This window comes from Acipenser ruthenus, chromosome 26, assembly GCF_902713425.1.
Source record: "Acipenser ruthenus chromosome 26, fAciRut3.2 maternal haplotype, whole genome shotgun sequence".
In the NCBI taxonomy this organism is placed as follows: Eukaryota; Metazoa; Chordata; class Actinopteri; order Acipenseriformes; family Acipenseridae; genus Acipenser; species Acipenser ruthenus.
In genome coordinates, this window is record NC_081214.1 from 6,104,646 (window position 1) to 6,122,454 (window position 17,809).

The following is a 17,809-nucleotide window of genomic DNA, read 5'->3' on the forward strand; positions in this document are numbered from 1 at the left end:
CTTATACATCGGTGTGACCTATAGGCTTTTTCCTGAAATTGTCTCAAGGGGGGAGACAGAGGGGACTTATACACCTAAATTTGTCTATTTTAATGCACCGCATGAACTTTCATCAAATAGTTGTCTGTCCAAGGAGACCATAAACCCCTGTAATAAATCTTAGCAACATGCATGTTCAATTGCAGAACAGCCTTTTAGTTCTCAGGCCGCCTAACCTTTGAAGATCAAATGGGTCCCCAGTTCATTACAGTGGACTTATCTGTTTGTTATTTTCAGTTCCTCTATGTAACGTATATGCTTGGTACAATAAGGCTTCACGGTGTCTCATTTCGGGTTTTGAAAGCTTCAGGAAGTGAGTCGGGTGAAGTTATTATAATTGAAAACAAGAAACCTTCCTGTGTCTCTCTTTCATATAACCGCGACACATTATATGAAATTAGCTTTCTTTCAATTTCAATCTACTATTATCTATGCACACAATCTGGTAAACATAGATGTTACTCAGTGCTTACAATGTTTTCAATGAGAAAAATAATGTTATGTCATAAACTACCAAGCGATATGTAACGTCAAATGTAGTTTATATTAGTTTATATGTTTTTGTTTTCAGTATTTTTTTTTCTTTGTGGGTTTCAGAAGAAATGTTAAAATAATATTAAAAGGAAAACTTTATAAGCTGAAATTGCATGACATTTTTTAATGTGTTCATTACCCCACGATAATATTCTTAATCATCCTTTACTAATATTTCTAAACTCATTGGTATCTGGCAAATATTCACTTTGGAGCAGTCTCTGAGCAAGCCTGAGCAAGGTGGAATTTGTGTGACAAGGCCATTACAATAGTGAACAAAGAGGGGAACCCCAGTAATTTCTTCAACCACGAAAACAGTTCTTCAGAGATGTTCATTGCAAATATTCAACAAACTTTTTTTACTGGCTTTATTATACACTTTGCTTAGGCTTGCTCAGGGACCCTAAAAGGCTAAATATGCTGATGTTTGGGAAAAATTCAGGGGGTATAAAGTATCCCTTTTAATACTAACAACATTATATGCCAATAATTAATGTTAGACACTTGCCATTGGCTGGTAAAAACAGTGTTGGCAATGGATCAAGTCTCTATATATATCTTGATTACTTCACCCTGTGGTGTTTTTGAGTTCTCAGTTCAACAAAGGTTTCTCCAGCTCTGCTGTTGTTTGGTAAAACACTGTTCTGCTTCCTTTACCATCTAATCCAAGCTCCACAGAGCAATGCAGGTGTATTGTTTGGAAACCTCAAATGAAGAGATAAGCAGCTATCCCAACCACTTTTATTTCGACTTACTTACGTTTGGCAGTGAATTGTGTATTCAGGTCACAGATAAAAGAGCTGGGAGCTGGCATTGTCTCAAGTCTTTTTTTTTTCATGAAAGTTAAGACGAAAATGGCAGGGGATTACAACCCTGTGAATCAATTCTTATAGGGGAACAGATAAAAACCAGTACTGCTGAACTGTGCCAACAAAAGACGCCCAAATCTGGAGGTTCATTGGCGTGGAGCTGTGTTCTTCACATTTCTATTGTTGAAACAGGTATATTATAGCTAGGGTGGCGTAGCAGAAAGGTGAACTGTGGTGCACGATTTTGCTTTTAAGACTTGGCCCAATGCCCGAGGTTGGTAACACAGCTGTAGACCCACCAAAGCTCTGCCTGTAGTGGATAAAGAAAAATACATCAGTAAAGAATACCACAGAGAACAACAACATCTGCTAGGGGCAGAGTGTTGCATGTGTACCAGATGTATACAGCTATGGCCAACAGTTTTGCATCTCTATAGAGTTAACACATTTTGCTTCATAGTCCTGCGATTGGTTATAACCTCATCATAGGAGGAATATATTCAACTGCCCCAACATCCTTACACCACCGGTCAATAGTCTCGGTCTGTCATGTGATTGGTTCACATCACTGTCAGCCCCGCCCCTTTTTAAAGGAACCCCTTTCTCCCCTGCACTCTTCACAAGAGAAACTGGCATACACCGATTCTGTGAGTTGACAGTAAATTAATTACTAAACATACTAAAAAAAGAAAGATGCTCCAAACACTAAAATGGCGATTAAAACGTCACTGTCACTGTTTTGTCGGGATATAAACTGGATTATGCAGCAGACGGAGACAGAGAAAAACTTTGCTATCTATACGGTATGAACTTCAAAAACAATTTCTGTTATTTATTTGTATTATTATTATTTTTTTTATTTACTTATGCTGTATCAGCTATATTTAAACAAAATATATAAAGTCGTATTTACTATCCAACCTTGCCTCACTTATCTTCTACTCTCATATATATGTACTGCAGCCATAGTGGAGAATGAAATGCCCCTCGGGAAGACTTTTGTTACCTCCAGGGTGCCTGCGGCTTCGGGCATTATAGCCCCCTGTCGGTAACAATAGTCTTCACTCGGGTCAATAATTCTACTATAGCCCTCCTCTCCAGTCCATCCAGCGTCTACATTATCATCAGGTGTCACATTCTCTGTTTTCCGCATATTCTACATGCTGTGAATTTTTTATTTTATTTAGAATGTTCAATTATTTTACCCCCGATTTTCTCCCAATTTGGAATGCCCAATTATTATTATTATTATTATTATTACTCCTTCACCGCAGCGATGACCCACAGCTCAGGGACCGAGGCTCAGTGGGCGTCCTCCGATCCCATGGGCCAATCGGCGTCTTTTTACAGCCAGGATCTCGAGAGCGGATGTCTGCAGGCTCACCTGGCCTGTTGGGGTCGCCGCAGAGCAGTGAAGAGAAACGGTCTAATCCGGATCCCACCTCCCCAACCATGGGAGTGCCAAAGCCAATGCGGCGCCCCCATGGAACCAGGATTCGAACCTGTGATTTGTGGCACGCGGCAGTGCTTTACGAGATGAACCATTCGGGGACCCTGCTGTGACATTAACAAAAGACAAACATTTCCAACATGAGTTGCTCATGCAAATGCCTGTTTTTAGTTGTATTTGAAGGCTTCTGTGAAGTCCACACGTTGTTTTTTGCCTCTTGCTTTTGGATAATTAGGTTTTCTTAATGCAACGACAACTGTCGATTATTACTGACTGGATGCAGATTGCAACTCTACTGTTTTTTTTCCAGGGCGTGCGTGGTCAGTGAAAGGCTTAAACATGTTCCTGACCTGGTTTAGGAGGACCTGTCCAGTAAGAATAGTTGGACTTGGGCGAGGTCTGCAGTGCCACCCCTGCGGGGGCTTTGGAAGGTCTCCAGCCTGTGTTGCACTCTCCTTTGATGTTCGACCGCGTGTGTGTAACAGTTTTGGGATCACTGCCAAAGTACACAGTGTTGGTAATATTTAACAGAGTCTGCAAACAGTTGAGGCAGCACCGAGGAGGGAGGTCAGGCATTACACTAGAAATAGCCTTTCATCTTTCCATGCCGGATCGAGCTGGCGTTTAGTGTTTATTTTATTATTCTATTTATTAATTTTCAAATCTCGCACTGCTAGTTATGGGCTGACTAACACACAGAGCTCGTCACCACTCAGGCCTTCAGCACACATACAGATTTGTATTTCTTTCTGGTTATAGCCAGTGCATTCTGCCAATTGCTTTACAAATAATTGAATACATTGCTCATAAATAATCAAATATCCTTTTTTTGTTTTTTACTTAAATATTATTTATTTAAACTAAATGGCACTGTATTGGTTAACACAAATACAGTTTCAATGTTATTACCCTGGGTAGCAGGTGCTAAACACCAATTCTGATTAGATTGAGAAATGCTAGATAGATTTGAAGAGGGTGGTGAAAAGAAGGACAGCCTTCAAGTACTGAGCAGCTGAAACTGATCTGTGCAGAAGAGTGGCAAAAGAAAGTCAGCTATCTAGAGTAGGTAACAAAGAAAAGTACAGCTGTGCCTTCGTTCACATCTGCTGCCCAAAGTAATACGCTGTTTGCCTTTACAGTTAGAACAAAGAACCATGTGAGTAACGTGCTCTAAATAGCACCATTAACAAAACCTCCCCACCGCTGTTCCCTGATAGAGGCCGTTTCAAAGTTCAACAGCATGGTTCTGATTCTGCATGACGCACTCATTAAAGCCACCACAATATGAAGTGCAAGCAGAAGAAAGCATTTAAGATAACTGTAGGCATAGATTTGTTTAACTTGGCTACAGGAAGGACAGGAATTACATGAGGGTGACAGACACTTGCCACTCAACAAGGGCTACCACTAAATGTAAAGTCTGTAGCCAACAAGGAATTCCAAATTTCCCTGTAAACAAATCCAGCAGAGACATCAAGCTACTGGAGATGGATTTGTTTATAGTTTTACCTTAACAAATCTGCAGTAAGTGGTGATATCAAGTTCAACGATTACTTAGTCACATTTTTATCCCATAAAAAATAAAAGCTCAAACAAATTGCAATAGAAAGACAGATCAGCATTGCTCTTCATTGTCAGAAAATGTTGTAATACTGTTTGACCACTGAACAAAAGTGGAACACCAAACACCACGACAAACCTCTTGTTCTGTATTACTTGCAAGCCTTGACCAAACAGTGTACATAGAAAACTTGTTAAAACAAATGAGTTTCGAAACATCCAGCTTGAATTATGTAGGTACAGCACAGAATTAGTGATTTGTAAATATGCAAATCCCAATAAACCACAAAACCTATCCCATGGTGCATCATTGTCGGCCACAGACAGGACCCTGTAAAACCGGCTGTGGTGGACTTGTACTGAGAAGGGGTCTTTGACCGCAGTATGAATAATGGACAGTGCAAGCAGGACTATGCAGTTATGAGGTTTTATATGTGGGTTGCAATCTACTGCCAAGGTATTTATTTCAAACAAAGACATGATCAATGGCATTTAATTGAGAAGAAGAGGTTGAGGTCAGTGCTAACTGAAAATACATTAAATTGAAGCAAATGCTACAGACTATCAGGAATTCTGGGTATGCATTCTGTAAACACATTTCTGAATGATATTTTGGTAACAGGGCCAATAACATATACCAAGTACTGTTTACATGATTGGATAGATAGAAATGTATACAGAGTGGTATTTTATTAAGGATGTGGATCTGCATTAGGCTTAACAGATGTTTAAACATTTTGTGCAAACAGGTGTTTACCGTTTAAACTACTGTATACACAAAAAGTAGATTTGATTTAGTATTATATATATTTCACATTTCAAATTAAGTTCTTCTTACAGTACATAATTACAGTGCTTTGTCATTTATATTATAAACTTTTTGAAATTTTTTTTTTTAAAATTAACACAATCCATAAAACTGTACATTTCTGTTTTGTTTAATGAAACACAGGCAGTTTGAATGACAACCCCCTCCAATGTCGAAAGCGGTGCGATTGCAAGCATGTGAAACTTTAATGAAACGTACTGGCACGGTGGACATGTCTCCATTTGTAATGCAGGCTTGAAGTGGAGGGATTGTTTATGTTTTCCGAGATGACAGCTGCTAGATTAAAGTCATGCATTTCAGTGTGGGGCCTTCCTGAAGACATACTGTGCCCTGGTCCCCCATGGACTGTTCTTCAAATTCCACAGTGACTTGAGCATTCAAATTCATGACGGATAACAAAAGATTACAGATTGCTACAGATCTGAAAGACGCCGGGTCTATTGCTAATTTCTTTTTTGTGAATGTATAAATACTGTAAAAAGAAGAAAAAACAATCAAGTCGAACTGAAGGATTTTATTTATTTATTTAAACTGAATGACCTTATTGTGGAACGTGTAAAAAAAAAAAAAAAAAAAAAAGACTTTTACAATTCTACAAGTTAAAAAAATTGCTGTCAGTTTTTACAGTAAATAGTTTATCAATAAGCTCAGCTAATAAGTCAGAAAGTCCTATTTCATGAAATGCAAATAAGGATTTCATACAGATAGCTTTGTAATTTTCTTTTCTTTGAAAGCACTATGTTATAATTTTTAAGCCACACAAATATTCAAGTGCAAAAACAAACCAGACTTAGGCTTTTACCAGATGAAACCTAGCCACGTGCAAGTGAAAGGCTTCATCAGTCTGGCCCACTGCTGAGTGACCGCATCTTTCAGAACGTGGGTGTGTGATTTCATTTTTTTTTTAGCACAACAGACTGGTAAACAGGACGCTGTTTTCACACAATTGCGCTTTGACTGATACCTCCAGCACCAGATTTTTCATAGCTCAGGCAACCCAAGTGAAATCAAATGTCAACACACTATTCTCCTGAATAGCCACGTAGTGTATGTACAGTAAAGGGTGAAGCCAGACTTTATTTGTTCTCCGAGAAACCTGCCTAGCAAGATTAAACTAAAACTGGAAGCAATACAGTCTCTGCAGGGTGTGCCATCTTGGGTTGGGGGGTGAGCAAGAAGAGAATTTTACACTACAAGGATGTTCTTGTTTCCACTGCCAACCTTGTTATTCCCATTAACTAATGCTTGAGGTTAGATAAGGTCATACCCAATAGAACAAAAATCTTCTTGAGAACGAGGCTGTGCTTTTATACTGCAGGTCGTTCATATCACGTAGTAGAAAAAATAAAAGAAACAACACATTCATTGACTCAACGTTTCAAAAACTTTCAACTACGATAAAAGTCATTTTCAATGCCTTCATTAAGTTTCTTGTAGTATTTCTACATTTAGCACTACTGAGTGTTTTATAACATGGATGAAAATGTTTCGCAGTATAATAAAGGATCAAGATGGGGTCACCTTGAATAAGGACCATCGGATGAATGCTGGGGATTGGAAGCATTCAATGACTTGTCTAAAATGAATAATGAAAAAAACACTAGTGTAGGCAAACAGGTATGAAAAGTGTATTGCACTATGCATCTGGGGAAAGTACTAAATTTGTCCATACCGAGAACACGCCAAGGATAAACTCTCATTGAAGTTTGCCATTCCCCAGACACACAGCGCTCAAATCAGCTGACCCCCTAACCATGCTGCGCTCAATCAGCTGACCCCCTAACCATGCTGCCTTCATGTAATGGATGTTATAAACACCTTGCCAGCTCAAATCGCTTTGTTGAGTGAGCGCATCTAATTGTCAAACCGGGATACATACTGTACAATCCACAGACTCTTCATAGTTAAAAAAAAAAAAGTTAAATGCTTCCCATCTCCAGAATTTGCATTTAGGCTGCCATCATGTTTTTATTTAGAATTTACTCTGAACAGAATGAGATATATAGATTATATATTATCTATATCTATATATATACAAACGTGCTTAAATTTGTTGGTACCCCTCCACAAAAAACGAAGAATGCACAATTCTCTGAAATAACTTGAAACTGACAAAAGTAATTGGCATCCACCATTGTTTATTCCATATTTAATAGAAATAAGACTTTGCTTTTGATTTTTTATTCAACATAATATTGTAAATAATAAAACAAATGGAAATGGCATGGACAAAAATGATGGGACCGCTAACCTAATATTTTGTTGCACAACCTTTAGAGGCAATCACTGCAATCAAACGTTTTCTGTAGCTCTCAATGAGACTTCTGCACCTGTTAACAGGTAGTTTGGCCCACTCTTCCTGAGCAAACTGCTCCAGCTGTCTCAGGTTTGATGGGTGCCTTCTCCAGACTGCAAGTTTCAGCTCTTTCCATAGATGTTCGATAGGATTCAGATCAGGACTCATAGAAGGCCACTTCAGAATAGTCCAATGTTTTGTTCTTATCCATTCTTGGGTGCTTTTAGCTGTGTGTTTTGGGTCATTATCCTGTTGGAGGACCCATGACCTGCGACTGAGACAGAGCTTTCTGACACTGGGCAGTACGTTTCGCTCCAGAATGCCTTGATAGTCTTGAGATTTCATTGTGCCCTGCACAGATTCAAGGCACCCTGTGCCAGGCGCAGCAAAGCAGCCCCAAAACATAACTGAGCCTCCTCCATGTTTCACTGTAGGTATGGTGTTCTTTTCTTTGAAAGCCTCATTTTTTCATCTGTGAACATAGAGCTGATGTGACTTGCCAAAAAGCTCTAGTTTTGACTCATCTGTCCAAAGGACATTCTCCCAGAAGGATTGTGGCTTGTCAATATGCATTTTAGCAAATTTCAGTCTGGCTTTTTTATATTTTTCTTTCAAAAGTGGAGTCCTCCTGGGTCTTCTTCCATGGAGACCACTTTTGCTAAAAAAGCAACGGATGGTGTTCAGCTTGTATCTCTTTGGCAGTTATCCTTGGTTCTTTTTCTACCATTCGCACTATCCTTCTGTTCACTCTGGGGTCAATTTTCCTCTTGCGGCCGCGCCCAGGGAGGTTGGCTACAGTTCCATGGACCTTAAACTTCTTAATAATATTTGCAACTGTTGTCACAGGAACATCAAGCTGCTTGGAGATGGTCTTGTAGCCTTTACCTTTACCATGCTTGTCTATTATGTTCTTTCTGATCTCCTCAGACAACTCTCTCCTTTGCTTTCTCTGGTCCATGTTCAGTGTGGTGCACACAATGATACCAAACAGCACAGTGACTACTTTTCTCCATTTAAATAGGCTGAATGACTGATTACAAGATTGGAGACATGTGTGATACTAATTAAAGAAACTAATTAGTTTGAAATATCACTATAATCCAATTATTTATTATCTTTTCTAAGGGGTACCAACAAATGTGTCCAGGCCATTTTAGAATATCTTTGTAGAATAAGCAATAATTCATCTCTTTTCACAGCTTCTTTGCTTTATTCTATGACATACCAAAGGCATGCAAGTATACATGATAAAATAGCTTTTAATTTCATCACTTTTCAGGAGGAATGAAGCATTATTTCAATGAGCTGTAAGGGTACCAACAAATTTGAGCATGTCTGTATATGTGTATATATATAACACACACACGCTAATTATGCATACTTTCATTATTCATTGCATGACAATTTTAGAAAGATGGCAATTAAGAAATCTTCTCTGTATCCAGAAGTAATCTAAATGAAAACCGATGTTTCCACATCTTAACTCTTTGGTGTCCATTTACTACATTGTTCTATAACAGATCTGTTCACTTTTTTAAAATAAAGCTGTTGAGTCCAGTTTGAAGTGACATTATCCAAAGGTAGTTTCAGATGTAGGGACACTGTGTCAGTCTGAGAGCCCAATCGTCGAGCTGTTGCAACAACTTCAACCTCATAGGTTATAAATGACATCTTCAAGCTCTATTAAACAGGAAGGTGGGTTGCAATTGGAGGGGTGGTGGGCCTTACAGCTAAAACAAACTTCAACATATTCAGCAACTATGGAAGATCACTCGAAACAAACACCAGCAACAACCGATTCATTGAACATTCAGAGTCTCCAATCGATCAATTTTCTGAAAAAATGACACCTGCACTAATCAGTTATGGAGTGTGCGAGTGTGACTGTTGCGTGCGACTTGCCTGTGTGCACAGCGAGACCTTGAGAGGAGCAGGACTGGGACTGTACAGTATGCCTGCTGCCGTTATCAAGTTTACAGCAGGGCCCCCGAGGTCATGGCCGGCCGTGCCAACATTTCCCCTTTATCTCTCCGATGGAATCCGTTCCCAATACACAGAGAGAAGGAGGGAAGGCTAGGGCAGACTTTATCAGACTTTATGATGCAATATCACCTTTCATTACAGAAACAAAAGAATATTAACAGTCTGTGGTTGGTGAGATCCAATGAAGTTGCTGGACTAGAAAGAGATATTCCCTAGCCAAGATCAGGCTGCAGATAAAATGTTGCTTGCTTCTGCATCATACCATCAATGTTGGTTTAACATTAATTTACCCCATGATCACAAAGCTCTGATCCAGGCAGGTGCAATAGAAGTATTTCAGATCTGTCCTTGTTTAGATAAATGTATTTACATAGCCAGGCTCCTGTTAAATATGCTCTGACCTTTGATCAGTTGTGTTAATACAGCAAAAAGTAGTTTTGAAACCCAGAAATGGGTGCCGGCCCAATTCTAATTGTTAACCCTGCACTAGCTTTTGAAAGAAGTGATGATATCAGGTTTTAAACACTTGAAAGAACTTCTGCATTTCATCTGTTTTGGTAGAAAGTTTGTTGTTATTCTCCAACTATTCTCCAAATTTCTCAGACTGGAACATCGACTCGGGGACAGGGAAAGGTTTAAACTCCAAACCTACGTGGTGTGAAAAGACTGTGTATACTTCGTGAATGCATTATTTTTCGGCTGGCCGATAACCTGTCGGAAAGGAGCCCCTTTGTGGGAGGGGCTGGGTTTGGTAATGTTGTTTGTATTCGAATCCTCTTCTCCTTGGAGGCAGAATGCTTCCAGTGGCAAGTTCAAGGATACAGGCTTTTAATGCCTTTACCACATTGTGTCTTGTAGTGAGACAGATAGCTGAAAAACAGGAGCCCAGGCATTGCTGGGAACTCCTGGCAGATGGGAGGAACTTGAAAATAAAGAACCAGGGAGGCGGCATTTGAGCTGCTTGTGTCATGAAAGTAAAAACAGATTATATAATGGGTTTCATAAAATGGAAAGATTCTATTGGTCTCTCAGAGTTCAAGGACATGATTTAAGCTATGCAGTATTGGATTGACAAGATTAAATATGTAATGTGTTTGGGGCTGAGTTGGGCTCCTTCTACAGTACCTGTTACAGAGGAAGTAAATCTAGTGGCAGGATAAATAGACTTTACATGTGTTAAAGTGAAAGTCTAGAAAAATGTGCAGAATAAAATGACAAGGGACATGCAAGGAAGTGGAGACAATACACGTCGTTTTAAAAGCCTTCATTAGTCCCCCTTTAAGAGAGCCATCTCCAGTAATTACAGCTGCCGCTAAGACTATAAGAATGTACTTTGATTTGTGAAAGCTGTACCCAGGGCTGTATACAAACCGTGGATAAACACTATGTCCTGATGTGATCAGAGCAGGGGGACTGGGAGTTGCAGGGACTGTTATCTGCGCACTTTCAAAGGCTGTTCTCAGGAAGTCAGGCTAGAGAAAGAGAGCTCAACTCGGGGAATCAGAAGCTCAGTGTAAACAGTCCTGTTTAATTACTCCACCTCACGGTTAAACTTTACTCACTTTGATCACTCTCAGCTTGTAAACAAAACTACCAGCGACAACGACAACTTCCACATTTAACTGCAATCATCCTCCTCCAGAGTAGTTGTTTGTGCATGAAAAAGCACACTACATGAGATTGCTTGTTTTAGTAGCCAGAGATCTTTGCCGTCAATCGCCAAAGTCCGACTCCCGGTTTGAGTAAAGCTCGCTCTGTTACAAAGAAAGCACGGGGGACTCTCGGAGAAAGGAACTTTGCTGTAGCACCTTAACAGAAGTGCAGAAAGTGTATTGTACACTGCACAATGATGAGGGTAGCAGTGGAAATGGTCCTGAAGCTAATAAAGAGTTTTAAAAACCTCTTGGGCTACTCCTTTAAGCACAAGGGATTACCCCGAGTCCCATGCTCAAGCAGGTCGTCTCTTCAGGGCAGCCGGGACGGTGCTTATTAAATCAGTGATGAGATGTCTTGCATTGTTGACTGTCCCAGAGGGCTTATAAGATTCCACAGAGGTCAACCCTACTTTTCAGCAGCATTAAGTTCCTCATGCAAAATGAAAGGGGTCGTAGCAGAAGGGCTCTCTTTAACATCGTTTAGTTGGTTTTAATTGGACAGCGGCCGGCCAGAAGATTAACTTCAAAGCTGCACCAGTCTGAAAATTGTTTAAAGCCAAGACAAATGCTGGGTGTCTCTTCTCATGTTCAAAGCAAACCTGGATTCCAACTAAATCTCTGTGCCAGTCGGTCAGTGACTTCACAAAAATATAATAATAAAATATGCATGTATCTTCACTTGGATCACACTCAAACAAACCTAGTGTATTTTTTGTATTAATTCTCAGCCTGTAGATACTGGTAGAGTACTTTTTTTTTTTTTTTTTTTGCAACAAGTAACCTGCAATTATATTCCAAAACAAAATTTTAAAAAAAGATGAATTCCAATAAAGGGAATTAGTTCAGATATAATTGCTGAGGGTTAAGAAAACCTGCCGTCAGACTTCAATAAGGTGAAGGGAGCTGAATTCTTAGTAGCCTCGGGTCCTCAGAGGATGACACACCTTTTTGAATTTAAAATGAACCTCCGTCAGTCTCAACACTACCGATTCACCCCCGACATGTATCCAAAACATAGACTTAAAAATTCTAAAAGAAACTAGTAAACACAACGACAAACATTTTGATGACTGTAAAGCGCTCTCAAAAGTTTTACTTGAAATGTTGCTTGTTTTGTTTTTTTTCTAGTAATTTTAAAACGTATCACAAGTGTACCTTAATGAAAAGCTGCCAAAACAAATTAACTAAATAAAGACCTTTAGTAAGTATTGCCACTCTTTGTTGGTGATGAGTAATACCAAAAAATTGCTTGGTTAAAATACAAACAAACAGTCTCCTTTGTTTGAGAAACTTTCTTTTGAGGGTGTGACTGGAAGATGAACAAAACGACCTCTGCATTTCTAAATCAGCGAGATTCACCCCTGAAGACAGGAACATAAAAACAGTGTGTGGAGTGAGACAGACCTGCCTCAACAGGCAAGCCAGCTTTAGAGCTCACAGGCACCTTGAGGGAAGGATGAGTGGTCTACCTACAGTACCCACCCACAGCCTGGTCTTACAAAGCATGGGCTGTAGGGCAAAGTTTACACTCTTTATTTCTGAAAGAACAAAGTTCCTCTTAGTGCAAGAATGTCCAATAATGGACTAAACCCCAAACACTGGAGTGCTTAACAATGGTCTCAAATCCCACAAAACTTCATCACCAGATGCTAAATGCAAAGAATCTGTAAGAACGAAAGGGCAAATACATGAAGAACTGCTTTTTTGTTACACTAACCCACCCACCCCCACCTCCCACCAGATGTAAGCAAAACTTACGATGAAAAAATAATCCTTACTGCCTTGATATCATAAATCAGCCTGAACTGGAATACAATTAACAAACTCATCCTTATCACACTGGTGTTCCACTCTGTTTAAATGTAACTTTTTCTGTTAAGTCTTGCATATAAAGGAGAATTCAAAATGCACACAAAGCCCCTCCTATAAACCATAACATCACACCTTTTTGAGACTGCCAAACAACGCTGACATATTCAAACATTAAAGCAGACAAATGCTAATGTCTTCATGGGTGGTGTGACCGACATGTTTGTCCATTAGTTTCTTATAGTTATATCTTCAACAGTCACAGCAAGCATTTCTATATAGTCCCCCCCACCTTTCCTTAGTAGTGGGTTTTCCTGTTAGAGGCCCTGTAACCACTGGTGGCTTTCCTGGTTGGCACGATTACAGTGTCTTTTTTTTTTTTTTTTCTTAGGAACATGTGCTCGCACCTGGCAGGCAATTAAAGAAACAGATATTACCGTGCCTCTGTCTACATGCAGATATTTCAAACCTAATAAATCATTTTCTCCTCTCTCATCATTCAACACAACAGCACGGGGCTTTTTATTCTGCTGTAGCTGTGCAACATGCTAGTAGGAGGCGTTGTTTTTTTAATAAAATGACCTTTATTTTAAGTTCAGGTTTTATACCCAAAAATTTCTACTTTTACTGATTTTCAGCCACAATTTAGCCCACTCAAGCAAATACTGACTTATACTAAGAAATAACATGACTTAACATTCGACAGATACATTATGAGTACTGATACAGGTCACCCCATTGCTTCTATATATAATATAGTAGTGTGTAAATGTATTAGAACACCCCATTGCTTCTGTTTTGATTTGTTGTGCATATGAAATCACCCCACTGTACCTGAACATCTTGGAAAATTGTCAAAATAGGAAAATTACTTATTGTCTGATTTAATTGATGACTATTAGGTCACACATGCAATTCATTTAAGATAGTAAGAAAAAAGAAACACAGCCACAAATGGTGAAATGGTAAGATGCCTAATTAAAGCACAAAGTGGTCTAACATTTTCACAAGAGTGCCTATTGTTTTCATATCACTGACTGAACAATTCTCACACAGGGGTTTAAAAGGATAAATGAGAAATCCTGAAGTGCTCTTGATAAATGCGCACACTACTGTATACAATAAAAAAATATGAACAATTCAATTTAAAAAGAAGACTGGAACGACTGAAAACAACATAACGTAACAGATTTGAATGGGCGCTTCCCTGCTTTTAGTGGAAGTTGTTTAAGCATGCGCACGCAAGCGCAGTGCGCTGCGTATCACTTAGCGCGTACCTGCAAACAGCACTTGACCGGGTTTACATCTTACTGTAGGTTAAAATGATCTTAGCCGTCCTATACTACTGTCCTCTCTGTGGAAGCCTTCATTTTGACCAGTAACAGCCTGGCACATTGAGCCATGAATAAACTTACTCCCATCCCAGGTAATAATTTAGTCACACCTGCCTACACCTTAAAAAAGGAATACACCAAGTTACCCTTAATATACGTAATTTATTTTAGTTAACCAGCCCTTCCGTATTATTACAACTGTTGAATGTTGCTACATTACCTTAGTTTAGCCATTTCTCTCTGTTATTATTGTTAAAATAAACATTCTAGACAACACCAGTAGTTGCTTCACAATAAACAACGAATGTATTTGTATTTGCTTGCGATTGTAAGTCGCCCTGGATAAGGGCGTCTGCTAAGAAATAAATAATAATAATAAAATAAATAATAACGAGCAAACAATAATAAAAGAAAACTAAACAACAACATGCTGGCAAAACATTGAACAGTATGAGGGGGGGTCTTATAATTAATATATTGTGTGTGTGTGTGTGAGTGAACAAATGTCCGAAACCTCGTTATCAATTAACTCATTATCATTCCTACCTGCATCAGCTTCCCTTCGGTTGAACCCCTTCCGTTGCTTCCCGCGAACACCCCCTCCACTTCCATGTAAGACTTCCCCGCCGAGTCTGGTTTGAGAAGTGTCACTTTGATGACAGCTTTGGTCGCAGACCGTTCCGACGCCGCCGCCGCCGCCGCCAGCTCCAGTCCTGTCTGCCCGAGCACTACCTGAAGGGCCGCCATTAGCAGCCACGGCCAGAGCCCGGCGAGTTGCCGCTGAGGAACGGTCATTGCAGCGGCGGGCCCCGGCCGCACATTGTGCACTGGGAGGCTGACTGACAGCGTACTCAAGCTAGCTAGAAAAATATATATCCAAAAACGAAAAAAAAAAACAAAAGGATTGAGGGGGAAAAAAATATATCACTGCAACCTGTTGGAAAAATCAAGCCTTTTGAAATTGTATCCAAAACACTTTTTGCACGTGGGTTGCCTGGAGAAAAATCTCACGTTTAATTGCAGGTTTATTGTTATTTATTCCTTCTTAAAAAGTATGGCTCAAAGTTATTATCTAAAATTCTACAGCGTTTTAACTTATGAGAGTTTTCGGCTGATAACGTGCAACTTTCTTACTTTCAAAAACATGAAATATACGTGTGGTGTTGTACTGCATTACATAAACGACTCAACGAAAAAAAAAAGTTTCTACAAAACGCAACACCTATTATTAAACTGTCTGCTGAATTCGTTGAACTGCTACAGAAACCCTCAGTAAATTCGACAGCAGTGGTAATTCGACAGGACATAAGGAAACATACTTGTACATATTTTTACAGATCTTGCTTGTTTTTCGCTTTGTGAACACTTCCAGCCTGAATGGATGCAGGAATGGGGACGCTCTCTTTGACTGTCCACATTTTAAGATTCCAGATTTCCCAAGGGAAGTTTTAATCTCATTTGCGGGCCCTACTGTGTTTAATCCAGGGAGTTTAGTGTGTTTAAACCGAGTCCAGTTTGGGGATTCCCTCCAGTTAGGAAACCCAGCTTAACTCGGCTTCTGCACAACATTCAAAACTTTAACAAAATAGTCAAGTCTATTTGAACTCCGCTGGACACTTGTAACATTCAAGGATTTAAAAAAACAACGAAGATTCCAGTTAATCCCCAGCAAATATAGAATACCAAAAAATATCAGCAATATAGTTTGAAGTATATAAAGAGTTAAAAAGAGATTTTCCAAAGCGATCTACTGCATTGAAACAACGCTGGGAACTTTAAAATTACCATTTCAGTACATTACAACAATGTATATATCAAACTCTGAAGTCGAGGGTTACTGGCACAAACCACAGGAATAAAAACAGCGTGTTCATGTTGCTTTAGAAGTTGTGTTTTATACTAAGACGGAACGATTCCAAGCAAGCGAAAGAAATGTTGATCCCAGATCCTCAAACATTACTCCATGATAATGAAGGTAAAAACATTGTAGTTACCCGAACTGCCCATAAAAATAAAAATAAAAACTTACACTAAGACAGACTCGTAGAAAATGTATATATCAATAATATATAGAATTTATAATCCATCAGCCTTTTACCCACATGTACGTTTTGTAATCACTCCACGGGTTGGGTATACAAAACTTTTTCCAATTAATTTTCAAAACAGTTTCCCTAGCTGCCACTTCCAGCACATTCCAGCTCAGGTTTCCATAGAATCAAAACGAGCTCATTTAAGACACGAAATTCAAACCCGTTGGTGTAAATTATGCACAGAAATCCAGCAGGGATCGATACGTTTGAAAGATGCAATTTAAAAAGTTGTGTAACAGCACGAGAAGACTTGTAAAACAGACTTCAAACGGAGTCCTGGAAAGTTGTTCAGAGAAGAGGAAGGCTGTGGATTGCAATGTTTCGTTCCCTGCTCTCTGCTTCCCTCCCCTGGGATCTCATTTACTGTCTACCTGCTGACTGTCACTGAGGGTGGAGCAGCCACAAGCGAAATAAAACCAACACAGCGCACCCTCTGCTGGGGGAACGAGATAAAGGTACACGATGGGGTTTATGAAAATCCAGCAAGAGTACAGTATTCTATATCACTACAAGGCATGTTCCTTCTGTTTGCACCAGTGCAAAGTGGACGCCTATTATGTACAACATAAAACAATGTGAATAAAACCAGTAGGAAAGAATATTATTCCTGCCTGTTATTTCTTAATATATACAGTGTATATTTAAATATAAATCAATAATATGCTTTTTTTTCTGCCTGTATACATACACAGCTGTGTGACACTTTGGGGTTACTTTGTGAGGGGAATTCAACTTTTTCATATTACAAAACATGACCACTGTGTCATTATTCTTCACATTGCTCCATAAATTCCACAGATGAACAGTCTTGAGGTTGCATACCATTCCGCATCACACTGCTTCTTGCTTGAGTTTTCTTCATGATGCCCAACACAGTGGTTTAAAATTGCTTGCTGACTATACCTCCATAATCATTAAGGAATGATCACAATGGTGACTCATTGACTGGCTGTTCTGCAGCCACAGAGAGAAACGTTACCATATAATAACTGGATACAGGAATTCAGGCTAAATATGTAAACAATTCCCTTATTGTTTGTGTTGATCGCTCATATACAGTAATGAATCAAAGCTCCCTCTAGGGTCATAATGGGCACACTACATTGGTTTTTAAGAAGCCAACAAGCCTAAAGCAAGTTATGTGTAGTCATGTTTTGTGAGGGAGAATCTGTGTACCTTGTCCACAAATTAGGGCATCTCCTTTGCATTTTAGCATTGCTGGTGACAGAGGCCAAGCACAAATCCAAGGTTCCAAAACACAAAAGCAGGCTTGACTTTGTTTAGTAAATAGTGCTATAACTGCATCTCCAGCTGTGGCCAAAAGTTTTGCATCACCTACAATTTTAGGATTGAGACATCATTTAAAAAAACCAAAACTATATGAATGTAATTTTTATCTTTTATTTAACATTGTGTAA

At 39.3% G+C, this 17,809-nt stretch overlaps 1 protein-coding gene across 4 annotated transcripts in view; it reads right to left on the minus strand.

Moving 5' to 3' along the window:
• Positions 1-16,744, minus strand: part of LOC117430302 (E3 ubiquitin-protein ligase RNF43) — a 100,602-nt gene extending 83,858 nt beyond the window's left edge. For all 4 annotated transcript variants that reach the window (XR_009308999.1, XR_009309000.1, XM_059001674.1 and 1 more), the window contains exon 1: positions 14,845-16,744. Coding sequence is in view for 2 of the 4 variants with exons in the window: in XM_059001674.1 (XP_058857657.1) it covers positions 14,845-15,093 (249 nt within the window). In the remaining 2 variants the exon portion in view is untranslated. The remainder of the gene's footprint in view (positions 1-14,844) is intronic.
• Between the last annotated feature and the right edge of the window lie 1,065 nt (positions 16,745-17,809).